Consider the following 13,472-nt stretch of genomic DNA (forward strand, 5'->3'; position numbering starts at 1 on the left):
TGATTTGTTATCTTTGTCTTTCAAGCTCTTTAGTGGGACAAGTTAGATTTATAAAAATGTTTTTTGGAAAAGGTTTGCCGTGTGACGCGTTTCAGTTTTGAGTAAATGGTGTCAATTTTAAATTGAGAACACTCAGTGTAATGGACAACCAAATCTGTCACCTTAATGAGTTGAAAACTCATCTCCAGAAAAGGCTCGTTTCAGTCACCAACTGGCACTGGTGACTGGCATTTCAACAAATAGTTTCTTTTATGGATTACTTCAAAAGAACTTTCAAATAATGTTGGGAATATGTTACTACGCGCCATCTATGTTCACAAACTGTATTTTTAAGTTTCAAATTGATTTCAAAAAATAACTTTGAAATTATATAAATTGTGTTAATTAAAATTTAATGAAGCATTCATTTTTTAAATAAAAAGTATTAACTATAGTCCATGATTTTTTTTCTAAAAAATATATTACTAGATGACGCTCTTTCGTAAAGAAATCATCGATTATATATAGTCGTCTGATTCTAAGTCTGCATGTATGTGTGTGTTCTGGAACTTCTGGTTGCAGCTGAATTGCGTAATTTCCCGATTGTATTTAAAGGGTTATGGAGGAGTTAATTAAACCCCGTAAACGGTGTTTAAAGCCAACAGACCCCCTTTTTGAAGAAGGAGATGAATTTACCCTATCTCATTTAAGAAAGCAACTGGCATATGATGAAGATTGTGAAGAATTACTGCACACAAAGTAATTATTACACTTTCCATTTATATTATTTTGAACATGTTAATTTCTTGTCATTCAGTTTTTCAGAATTCAGCTGCTTAGATCATGGCTGCAGTCAAAAATTCACTTCAGTGCACACATACGAGTCTCATTACAACTCAAACCACAGATATGTGTGTATTGAATGCAAGAAAATTTTACCATCAAATCATTTACTTAGCCTGCACATTCAAGAACTTCATGATTCATTTTTCAAAGCCAAACTTGAAAAAGATCCAACGGTAATTTGAATTTGCCGCCACCAATTAAATACATAACCTAAATTTTAAACCCTATAACCTAGAACATGTTCCAATGCCCTGTTGAAGGATGCCTAAGCCTATTTTCAGACTGTAAAACGCGAAAAGATCACGTGATCAAATTTCACAAATATCCCGCCAATTTTCGATTTGGTCTATTTCTCATGGCCCCCCAAAAGTAAAACTAAAACTAGGCTAGTCAAAAAATATTTGTTTCTAAATGTTACTCAAATTGTGTGAAACATTGTTGAAATGTTTTCAGAACTCCAAAGAAAGTTGATAACGCGATGGAAGTGGATGCAAAATTAGTAGCAAAGAATAAGGAAGGGTAATAGGAAAAGGGCTGCAAATATTTTTAGACTTAAACTGTTGCCCTAACTGATTTTGTCCAATTGCTAGATTGCCAAAGAAGGTTTGTTTTGGTTATGGTTCAGTAAAAGCCTTTCAATGGAACAAAAAACCCAAAACAGGCGCGAAACCTAAACCTGAAAGCGGGGACATTGATATGGCAGACATGCAAAGTGCCTTGGATGAAATATAAGGGGGTTTAGGGGACTTTATTGATCTCATATGGTCTTATATTGATCAGGCGAATACGCCATCTGTGATGTAACTTTTGTGAAATATTTCTTTGTAAAATTTAAAAAAATTAAAGTTTGAATTATAAATGGGAGTTTTATTTATAATTGAATTCAGTATTTTATTTATATTCCTAAGTTGAAATTGCCTAGAGGTGTATGGTATGGTATGGATCGTTAAACGCGCCTAGCGGATTTTATTCCAAGGCCTCTCCGGGAAAACCTTGAAATATATTACACAGAAAACAAGCTTGTGTTGTGCGAGCCGCGTAACGCGTTTCCTCCCTCGTGACGTCACGTCTTGTTCATCAATAGAAAAAGTAGTTTTCGTAGGAAAAACCGGGCGTGGATGCCGGCAACCGCTACAAAGCAAAAATATTCCCGAAAGGAAAGATTGCTAGAGTGCTAGACACGGTTTAACAGTCTCTTTATACGTTCATCGATTTCTTCGCGTCCCGATTTTTGCTTTAATTTCTCTTAATATTAAAATTAATTTTAATTAAAACATGACAGTCATTGATCCCGCTTTCGAGGGAGCTGGCCAAGAGCCCGGACTTCAAATCTGGCGAATTGAAGTAAGAGAAATTATTTAATTTTGCTATTAAAAATCATTAAACTCTGGAACTCGAGGGGCTAGTCACTCGGCGCGATTTGAATACGCGCTCCATCTCTCGCGGCAGTGTTGTCAGACCCTGTGCGAGTCAAGTGAGTCAAGTACGGATTCAAACTGAACTCTTGACTCAGCAACGTTCTGGCAACACTGGGAGAACGGCACAAACCCTTTTAGTGGAAACTACGTATAACTGTCCACTATTCTTTAGTCTATACATTTTGTCTAGCGTTTCAGTTATTTTTCTCAATTAAAATAATTAGTATTCGACCTTGAAATTACCAAAATAAAAGAATATTTAGTAATTCCCACAGTAAAATCATTAATAAACAAGATACGAGGGCGTCGTGCATGTAGGTTGAAATCGGTTGAACTTTCGCCAAATACAACATTTAACATTTAACCACAAGTACCTTTCTCATAACCCCTTAGCCGAAAAAAATATATAGAAAAATTGGCATCAATTAGTTCTCTTTAAGTTATTCCTCCCCAACGAGTAAATAGTTTTCGTGTTTTTCGAGAGGTTTTAGAAACGCTTCGGAAACTTCGCAATTAGCGATTTACAAAAGATTCACGCGTGACGTCAGGTTTTTTCGTGGCACAAAAAAAAATATTTTTTTTTCTTTCAAAACATTTCGTGCTATCGCCATTACGAAGAGCGTTTCTATTCAACCTATGCTTAACATAACTTAGGCAAATTTAAGTGATAAAACGACTGCATGGTTCACGTGTATAGAAGGTACTGTTTACCGAAAAAAAGAATTAAAAATAACTGCTCCATTAAATTGGTCTCGGTAAAAGTTCATAGAACTAATTTATGCGAGGCCCTTTTGTTCCTCTATGAAGACCTCTTTTTTTACAGTTCTGGTTTGTTAGACCAGACAGGTTTTCACTATTAAACAAAAAAGAAAGATAAGATAGTGAATGGTACAGAGGTATTTCCTATATATATATTGCACGGGAAATATGAAACGGTAACATTTAACTTTATCTATAATGACAGCTTTGCTTTATAAATAACCGAGTTGACAGGCTGTAGAAATCAACCATACACTCTAGTTAGTTTATAATAATTCCAATAAAAAACAAAATGACTTCAAGAAAACGTCACTTCAACAGAAACGAAAATATTACTAATTAATAACTTTTGCGCCTTTACAAAAAAATTACAAATCGAATAAGCAAATTGGCAGGTGATTTTTCACCTGTGCTTTATCGAAATTCGAAATTTCACGACGTGATGATTCGCAGAAAGCGAAAAGAAGAAGAAGAAAAAATGATAATCATTTTTCAGTGTCATTCCCTTCTTGGAGCGCCTTTAACTTTAATTATCCCCAAACGTAACGGTTCAAAAATAAAATCCATCCCCCAACAAAACACTTTCCCAATCCTTTTATGGTGTAAAAGCGGTTGCCAGCCTTTAACAGTATCAGGTTCAACGATTATAGCATATGGGATGCCATTTCTCCATCACCCTAATCTTTGCGGGAGTCAAAAAATAGGGGAAAGTCAAGGGGGCATAGAGGGTATGAGTCACGGATACTTGACGGAAGATTGTTTGCCCGAACCTCGGTCCGTCTTGTCACAAAGACTGAAATAGAAATCACTTTGCCTGGGTTTGAACTATAGAATTTCGTGTGTTTTCCCTCTTTAAGGGGTGACATTATGCTGGTGCGTCGTTCTACATTAAACCGAATTAGAGAAAGTGTCATTAGAGGTAATGACAGAATGCGATTATACTGGGCTGTGGGTAATTGAAGTGCATTACGGAATCAACGAAATATGTTGGCACTCCTTAGTAAAGAGTGACATTGATAAAATATCAAACGACAAAACAACATTTAGGACTGTTGTCACATCCGCATTGTTTTTATTGTTTATAAAGACGTTCATTACTTGAAATAAGTAACATTCCAGCGGAAGGTGCTCAAAGGGCAAGAATTAGGCCTACAATGTCATGCGTGGTTTGGACTAGTATTGCGTGAACCAACGACTCCGTTGGCATTCGAGGAAACTAGTGGGGCGTAACTAAGAAGCGCTTTAATTCAATTTCCGTCGCTGTCAACCAGTATGTTTTAAATAGTTTTAGAGCCCGAAATCTTTTTAGAACTTTTTGGGATTTATTCAACGCGACTTCATTGTTACGTGCATGGGTTATTTTGGTAATTATTTCAAAACTCCATTAGGACTAGCGGGTTTAAGTCACGCACCTTCACCCCCTACAACTTTCAGGGTCGTAATGAACTCTCGCTAAACAACTCTTAGCTTTGAAGATCCGAAAAGTTCGGTGAAAAATAATTTTAATTAAGAAGACGAATTCACCCTTTGTCTTTAAAGCTTTTAACAATGGTTTAAAGAATAGAGCTTTGGGTTAATTAAAAAAAAGTTCATAACAATTAAGATTCGAATGATTTAAAAGAAGTAAATTGGCATTCCGCCCTTGATTTGTCTAAAATTAACTCGCTTAATGAGTAAAAGGAATTTCTTGAAAATTCGGACTCGGGTGGAAACTAAACCATTTTGAACATGAACTTATTTGTACATTTGGCTTAATAAAATATATATTTTTAGGTTTTATCCTTTCTTATTATCTTAGCGACAGCTGAGCTGAGTCTCCAGAAAACTGGGGGACACTTTTATATAGGCCTATATATATCGGATTAGGAACACGTTTTTTCGATTTCGAGTCTACCGAAAGAAAAAGTTTCGTTTAGCTGGCTGATTCTTTCGCCTTCATGCTAGATAAGCACCATGCACCATCTCTAATACTTCTACGGGCTTCTAGACTGAAGTCCCCGAGTTAATGGAGCGCCTAAAACACGATGGGTTTTACTTAGAAGTATATATAGGCATCTTGGGCGTTATTTCATCATAAACATTTACCGCTGTCAAAGTCAGCAACAACGTTTCTCAAAAATAGTGGTACGCGCCTTTGCGTTCAGTCCATTATGAGGTTAAAAGATAAATAAACATTGTAGATTTTCTATCTCGTTTCCCAGCGGAATGAGACGAAGTGAAACCCTGTCTAAGGGTTTAACATTTACTCTTTCATGTGTTATATATATATAGAACGGAAAACCATATTTCAGTCTTATTTCTGTTTAGACTTACATCGTCTCCGCATTATTTCTAACAAACATACATAAAGATTTATATTTTATTTGCAATTCGTCTAAGTGTACGATTGACATAAATTTTCAGGCCATGGAGGTTAAACCCCTAGATGTGAAAAGTTACGGGACTTTCTATTCAGGGGACTCTTACATCCTTCTTTATGTAAGGTTCGGTTAAGCTTTCAACGAATTAATTAATATTAAATTACAAAAACCAAATATTATGTACAGACGAAAAAATCGAGAGGTGGAGCTGACGAATGGCATATTCATTTTTGGCTTGGAAAGGACACTTCCCAGGTAATAGAAAAAATATATTGGTATTACCATCCCAAAGACATTGGCTAAGTATGTCGAAAACGAATTTAGGATGAAGCTGGCGTGGCTGCCATAAAAAGTGTCGAATTAGATGACGTTTTGGGTGGAAGTCCGGTACAACACCGCGAAGTTGAAGGTCACGAGTCGCAAATGTTTTTGTCCTACTTCAAGAAGGGTGTTAGGTAAGATAATCCTTTGTGTCACATGAAATTAATACTAATCTTAACGTTTTTCCATAGGTATTTGGATGGTGGCGTTGCTTCCGGTTTCCATCATGTGGAAGACGAAGTAATCAAGCGTCTCCTTCAAGTTAAAGGCAAGCGAAACGTTCGAGTTTTCCAAGTACCCGCGTCAGTAGATTCGATGAACAAGGGCGACTGCTTTATCTTGGATTGCGGGCCTCAAATTTATTTGTACATTGGAGAAACCAGTGGCCGAATCGAGCGACTGAAGGCCATTCAAGCCGCGAATGGTATCAGGGACGATATTCACGGTGGAAGAAGTGCCATTCATATCCTGGGTAATATTGTCTAAGGCTAGTTTCGGTTTAGAAATTTTCGTTATAAAACTACGTTACAGACGATTCATGCTCTTCAAGCGAGAAGGCTAAATTCTTCGAGGAATTAGGATCTGGTTCGGAGAACGACGTCAAGGACGCTGAAGATGGTGGAGACGATTTAAAATACGAACGAAATGTCGAATCTGAAATTTCCTTGCACAGAATTTCGGATGAAGACGGATCTATAAAGGTTGAACAGGTTGGCGTCAAACCTTTGAAACAGGATCTCTTGGAAACTGACGTAAGATGAACGCTAAACATTACGATAGACGCAAAATATAAGTAACCTTTTCACACGCAGAACTGTTTCCTGTTGGATGGTGGAGTTGGTGCCTTATTCGTATGGGTTGGCAAGAAAGCCAGTCAACAAGAAAGAGTTCAGTCCATGCAACTTGCGGAGGTAAATTCAAGACAAAGCGGCTGACATAAGAAATCTTAGTAACATGTTTTCGTACACATGCAGAAATACATGGAGAAGAAAGGATACCCCAAGTCCACTTCCGTGACGCGAGTGATTGAATTTGGCGAACCACCCTTGTTCAAACAATATTTCGGATTGTGGAAGGAACCCGAAGATCAAGTGGGTTTGGGAAGAGTGTTTACTCAGGAACAAATAGCCGGTAACTCTTTCATATCATCTAACCTCTTCGTTGCTAAAGCTATAGGAATGAAATATTTCATTTAGCTACACCCGAATTCGATGTCCGGTCTCTTCACGCCGAAAAGAGACGTCTCATGGCTAGAAGTTTGGGAAAAGCCGCCGGGTTTATGCCCGATGACGGATCTGGTTCTGTCGAGGTAATTAATCCAGTTCTCTCGAGCACGCAAACAAAAACTCACACTTCCATTGATAGATTTGGAGAATTGAAAACTTTGAACTGACACCAATCGACAATTCAACCTATGGAATGTTTTTTGGAGGAGACAGTTACGTTTTAAAGTACACCTACGAAGGCGAAAGGAACACGAGATACATCATCTACTTTTGGCAGGTAAAAATAAATATAGTCTTTCTTAACCTCGATCGAGTTTGCCTCTTGGGCTGCACTTGACGTTACTTCAAACTCTACCTTATAGGGTTTACAAAGCTCTCAAGACGAAAGAGCCGCTTCGGCTATTTGGGCCGTGAAACTGGACAATGAGTTGTGTGGTAAAGCCATACAAGTTCGAGTGGTTCAGGGTCAAGAACCCGAACACTTCTTAAGAATTTTTAAGGGCAAGATGATCGTCTTTATGGGTGGACACGCCAGTGGGTTTAAAAACCTCCGCGACCATGATACTTATGATGTTGATGGTACACGCATGTTTCATATTAAGGGCACTAATGAATTCAACGTCCGAGCAGTTCAAGTAAGTCTTAAGACTTGTCTGAATGCATGGCGATGGAAAATTAACACGCGAGTTTACATAGGTACCTGAAGCGACCATCAACCTGTGTTCGGACGATGTCTTTGTCTTGGAAACACCATCGGCAACTTACATTTGGAATGGAAAGGTACTTGGCTCTTCTAAGCCTTCAAAGCAATGATACTGGTATTAGTAATATTTTGCTTTTATAGAATTCCAATGAAGAAGAGCAACAATATGCCCGAAATATGGCTACCATCGTATCTCCAGACCGGGATGCTACCGTTTTAAGCGAGGGTTCGGAAACGGACGATTTTTGGAACAGTATCGGAGGTGAAGGACAATACCAAGAAACTAAGGGCCTTTCGGAGAAACCATTATTATCTCCACGACTTTTCAAATGTTCCGATCGAACAGGAAGGTTTAGAGTCGAGGAGATTTGCAATTTCGAACAAGATGTAAGCCTGATTAAGAAGTTTTCAAGTATATAGGCTCATCGCTATAACATATTCATTGTAATTACAGGATTTATCCGAAGATGACGTGATGATTTTGGACACTGGTGACGAAATATTCATTTGGGTTGGTAAATGCGCCAGCGAAGAAGAGAAATCAATATCATCAAAACTAGCCGAGGTAAGTATTGACCGTCTTTCCTTCCAAGCAAAGGACATAAATTTCAAATTGCGAAAGATTCCTCAAGATTAAATTTAACGCAATAATTTTAAATTCCCCCCCCCTTCTGTTTAATCCTTCATTTTCTCAGGATTACGTCAAAACGGATCCAACAGAAAGAAATCTGGACAACACGGTCATTATTACTATCAAGCAAGGCGAAGAGCCTTTTAGTTTCAAATCTTTATTTGACAGTTGGAATCCCAATCTATGGAACGTGAGTTCAAACCCCTTTTATACCCTTTTCGGCTTTTCGGACTTAAGCCGTTTTCACTTCCTTGTTGCAATTTATATAGCCTTAAATCTTGTCGAGATAACATAATGGGAAAGAGGGATTTAAGTTAACAGCAACAAAGATGAAATTATAAATCTAGCTGGGCCACAACCATTAGTGGTTACGCAATAGAAATTATGAAAATATTGATTTTCTATTTGAATATTGCGAGTATTGCGCAAAACGAAAATTTCTAAGGTAGAAGTGCAGCTTAACCTGATAGTGGAATAGAAGTGCTTAGGTAACAAACATAATTTTGTTAATGGGACGAATGAATCAATTCATGTAGTTACAAAACTTCTTGTTAGACATGGAACACCAAAAATACTAAATTTTTCTCTGAATTACGCTTTTATCCTCGGGCTTTGAAGGGACTGGTGATGTATAGGTATCATCTTCTTTTGACAACATAGCTCAACTTGGGGCGCATTTATACAGAATGATAAACCTCATAGGAAAGAAAATAGTCTTTCTCAACTACGGGTGAAATTTAGGATTGAGTTGGTATATGACCCAATGGTTTCATAGTTTTTTTGGCGCGTAAGACCTTGGCGTACAAAGGAGAATTGGATTCTTTGAAAAGACTCCTGGGCCCATATATTGCCGACCGAGGGTTGCAAAAAGCTCCAGCACATCGATTCAAAGACTAAGTCCACCTTTATCTAACGCCTGCGCCGCTTTCAAACACACTGTCGCCCGAACATAGAATGAAAATGAAAAATTATTATTTTTATACACCTATCACATTTCTTTTTAAATCTATTTTTCTTCAGAGATAGATCTTAGAATTTCACTTTCCTATTAGTGCTTTTTTCTCGCATTTTAGAAGAAATAAATCAACCCGAAGGTTTCTTAATCAATTTCAGTTTTGTTGGGAACCTTTACAGATCGTGATTTAACTTTTAGGTATATTTTTCATCATGATTTAACTCCTAAGGTTTTAATTTTAATCACTTTTAATTTCGATATTTTCTTTAAGTTTTTAAGACTAGTTAATTAAGGATTATGTTTCTTTTAAATCTATATCACGGATATCATTTCTGTTTAGAACGAATTTTAAGTTTTTTTGTGTCTTGAACAAAAAACTTAATGGTGTCACTCTCTGGCATGCTCTTTTGCTGAATGGCAAAAAGGTATTGTATTATTTAGCTTGAATTGATGCATGGTTTTAATTTATTTTTGCAAGAAGATAATTGTTAAGATACGTTCAAAATAGCTTTATAAGATATTGATTGGGGTTTCATATTCATTAACGAGATCCAGTCATATTTTATAAACTTCAGCGTATTATTGATTATTTTAACTATTATACCTCGAGCGAGCTTATTTAGGAATTAATTTTAATTGGCCATTATTAAAAGACGCGCAATTAGCACTTAATTAAAGCAAATAAGAGGCTAATTATAACACAAACTTAGACGCTAGATGGTGGCGGGCAGATGACGCTAGTACACTTTTGCACCCTATCAGATTTTAAGTCGATGTCTCCCAAAATTTCCGAGAATCATTTCGAATTGATTGTTTTTTTCAACACATTTTTTTACTCCGATCAGGTTTCAAAAAACACAGTTTTTATAATAGAGGGATTATTTTTGACAAGATAACACGTAGACTGATAATTTTTCGCGAGGAAAATCAAAAATAAAGAGATGAAATTTGAGAATTTTAAATTTAAGCTTATTTTCTAATAAACTGATGACGGTATTTTTTTTTACAAATTTTAATAATTATTTAGGAGATGAAAACCTACGATGAACTTAAAGCCGACATCCAACAACTAAATTTAAATCTCTGAAAAACGCCAAAACAATTTTTTTTCTCCTTTTAACTTTTATAATCATACTTGATTGTACTAATTTAATTTTAAAATATCTAAATATCTAAATATCTATTTTTATCAATATTGTTTTCTTGTTAATGTACTTAAATATATTTCCTAGAAGTTAACTAAAAGCTTCCGTTTGAAAAAAAAAAATGCGATTGTTAAAGTGATGATAAACTTAAATGCTAATTACTTATCCGCCTTTTAAAAATTTTTTTTTAAATATTTACGTAATGTAATTTTGAACGACGTATACAATAAAGTTTTCATGATATAACAACGTGCTTTAATTAATTGGAAGTGGGCTTCAATTATGATATTAAATGTCTTACTTAATCAGTTTTAACACACCAAAGTGCAGATATCTTAATGATTGGGATGGAAAACTATCTTTTGCTATTTTGTTTAAGTATAAATTATCCTTGAAAAGGGAAGAAACACACGGAACCATTTAAAGTCTGACCATTGCATCCGAATTAACAAACGAACTTCCTGTTTAGGAAGCAGCTATTAAACTCGTTTAAAACCTGGACCAGTTTAAAATCAACGTCCACCACATTTTTGACTGATATATGAACAACAAGAGGGACTAAGGGAACGGAGTATCACCCAGTTAATGAACCAATAAATAAAAGGAAACCATTTTCCGGAACAAAATCCTGCCTCTCCCCCTTGAAGATGCGAAAACAACGAAGGTACAGTAATTATTTATTTTTGCCTACGGAGAAGAAAAGCGAATTAAAACTAGCTAGGAAATATAATTTTTCAATCTTTTGAAGTTCACCAATTTAACACTAGTTTAAGCCTATAAATCAGAAATTGGGCGAACTATCGGAACTAATTAAGCTGGAAGTTATAAGAATACTTGACTTGGCAAAAGAAAAGGGGTCTAGTTTTAACAATTCGTAATGTCACGTTGAAATATTTGCCAAGACTTTGGTAGCCATTTAAATTAGTACATAGGTGACACTATACCCAATGGATACTTGATACCTTCTCTTTAATTTACTTCACTAGCTAGTTACGTAGTACGGGAAGGGGGGGAAGTGAACTGAAGACTTTTCCACGAAAACCAGTTTGAGAACAAAATTAATTTTACTGGTCTTGGGCCAACCAATTTTTATCCGATTCTACAACGTTCTCCGTTGAAATATTAAACAGCGGCTGTTTCGTTTCGAACCTTTTAGTTTCCGTCCCCCCCTCTCCAAAAGAAAAGTAGAAAAGACGATGTATATTTGATTACAGTCTTGGTATAGCGAAACAGTACAAGGGAAACCCGGGATTCAAACGAATTTTAAGTCCCTCTTAAGATTGCGAAACTCAACTATAATACGAACTGGAAGAATGATCGACGAATTGAAATTGATGTTTCGTTCTAAAATATTTTAGCTTCCCTTATTCTCTTTTTCTATGGCGTATGGTGGAAGCCAACCTATTTCTTTTCGAGGACTAAAGACAATCCTTTCGTTTTCTAGACGGATTTTAGTTATAAAAGCCTCCGCGGATTTTATTTTCTTCTTGTTTTGGTTTGGTTTGGTACAGGGGGGTGAAGGAAAACTTTGTATTGAACCCTACGTCTCAGCCTCCAAGGTGTATCGCAAAGATTCGGAACCTTAGTCCAGGTACTAAATGCGAAGAAAAGTCGTTCGTCTTGCTTTAAAATCAGTCTTTTTGGCGCGAAATCTCCCAAGGATTCGTTTTCGCCTTCCTTTCCAAAATATATAAAACTTTGGGTGTAGTGTATGGTTTTGAACATGTTGGAAAATGAATTTGAAATTTAGGCTCCGTAAGTTTAATATCGAACACTAAATTTATGAGGAAAATCTATCAAATGACGTTGCGCTACCTGGGTCGAATTGTAGGGTGATAGTTCTGCAATTTTTCTCAAAGTTTCCGAATTAATTGGGACACGTGACACCACTTTCCAGGTGATTTTCAATAACATATAAATAACATGATAAATTTTTGCCTTTGAAATATCAACAGTCTTTCATTTCTGCTACCCAGTTAATAAGCTTTCATTGGATAACTCGACTAAATCGAAAGTAGGGACTGTTTGGGATAAAAACTGGACCCATCGTTGGTCAAACTCTAATCCCCCATCCATGTATATGTATACAGGGGGTATACTGGAGTATATATGAAAGAAAACAAGGAGGGAATCTTCAAATATAAACGTCTTATTGCGTCTCTTCTCTCTTAAGCCATAAAAAGAAAAGGTGCAACCCCCCAAAACAAAATCCTCGGATCAAGCCAAGAATTGATATTACCCAATGTCGAGAAAAGAAGTGGGAAAAATATCTATTCGAAGTAGAAAAAACAAAAGGAAATTCTTTTTCAAGCAAAAGGGTTTTTTTATATTTTGGTCGTTCTTCTTCCCCGTAAAACCATTCAAAGCTGGTTGGATGATACTAGAGGATGAAATATTGATACAACTGAAAAACTAGCTCATTCTTTTTTCCGTACAGATAGTCTTTATTTTTACCCTTCCTTCCTTCAACCAAGGAAATAAGTTCGTATTGCGTCTAAAATTCCTAAAAAAAATTGGCCCGATCTAAAGCTAAATATATTATAACAAAGTGTACTAAAATTTGTTGAGGTTTATACAAAAAAAACCCCACCTCTCGAGGTGGATATCTTGTCTTTTAAATATCACTGCATTACCAATTTACTTCCTCAAAACAGAGGAAGTACTTTTTCCCCCCGGATAAAAAAAAAAGGAAGATGCGGGCTCACATTCCGCAGACTGCGTGCTGTGAAAGTACTGACAACTTTTGTCACTATATATTTTGGAGGGAGAATATTTCTAACGTTGAAGGAAGAGTACTATTTGTCCAGAAAGGTATGACGGGGAAATTTGACAGACTTATGACAGGGTGCTTTTGATTACGAAAATCCCTTCTTGACAAACGATACGAACCATTTATTACTGGCGATGCTCGACGTACGTCAGCATTCCCTCATCCACAACTTGGACGGATAAAAAAGGTACCTACAGAGATGCCTATACTTATATAAGAAGAGGAGGAAATTCACTTTGGCCGGGATACATTTCTGCCGAAGACACCGGTAAGTAGAAGTAGTAGTTCTGGGTAGGAAAAGTGGCAAAACACAATGCAATTGCACTCTAGGCTTTTTTTGCTATTCCTCCAAGAGCTGC

At 36.4% G+C, this 13,472-nt stretch overlaps 2 protein-coding genes across 3 annotated transcripts; both read left to right on the forward strand.

The window, feature by feature from the left end:
- Nucleotides 1–520: 520 nt before the first annotated feature.
- On the forward strand, nt 521–1,684 carry l(2)k10201 (zinc finger protein 511 lethal (2) k10201). The gene is made up of 5 exons (XM_089843559.1): nt 521–738; nt 797–998; nt 1,061–1,194; nt 1,279–1,344; nt 1,416–1,684. The coding sequence occupies exons 1-5, from the start codon at nt 599–601 to the stop codon at nt 1,555–1,557; spliced, it is 684 nt and encodes a 227-aa protein (XP_089699685.1). The 5' UTR covers nt 521–598; the 3' UTR covers nt 1,558–1,684.
- Nucleotides 1,685–1,859: 175 nt separating this feature from the next.
- On the forward strand, nt 1,860–10,592 carry Gel (Gelsolin). 2 transcript variants are annotated; one of them, XR_016369029.1, is made up of 17 exons: nt 1,860–2,169; nt 5,406–5,480; nt 5,549–5,617; nt 5,687–5,817; nt 5,875–6,155; nt 6,215–6,435; nt 6,496–6,594; nt 6,658–6,814; nt 6,880–6,992; nt 7,049–7,186; nt 7,272–7,544; nt 7,606–7,689; nt 7,754–7,999; nt 8,067–8,177; nt 8,308–8,433; nt 9,539–9,623; nt 10,226–10,592. XR_016369029.1 is itself a non-coding variant. In XM_089843557.1 (16 exons), the coding sequence occupies exons 1-16, from the start codon at nt 2,101–2,103 to the stop codon at nt 10,283–10,285; spliced, it is 2,253 nt and encodes a 750-aa protein (XP_089699683.1). In that variant the 5' UTR covers nt 1,860–2,100; the 3' UTR covers nt 10,286–10,592. The 2 variants fall into 2 exon arrangements, 1 of the variants encoding a protein (XP_089699683.1); XM_089843557.1 differs by lacking the exon at nt 9,539–9,623.
- The last annotated feature ends 2,880 nt before the right edge of the window (nt 10,593–13,472 follow it).

This window comes from Phalangium opilio, unplaced genomic scaffold, assembly GCF_054372755.1.
Source record: "Phalangium opilio isolate 3A_F unplaced genomic scaffold, DU_Popi_V2 ptg000070l_1, whole genome shotgun sequence".
Taxonomy (NCBI): Eukaryota; Metazoa; Arthropoda; class Arachnida; order Opiliones; family Phalangiidae; genus Phalangium; species Phalangium opilio.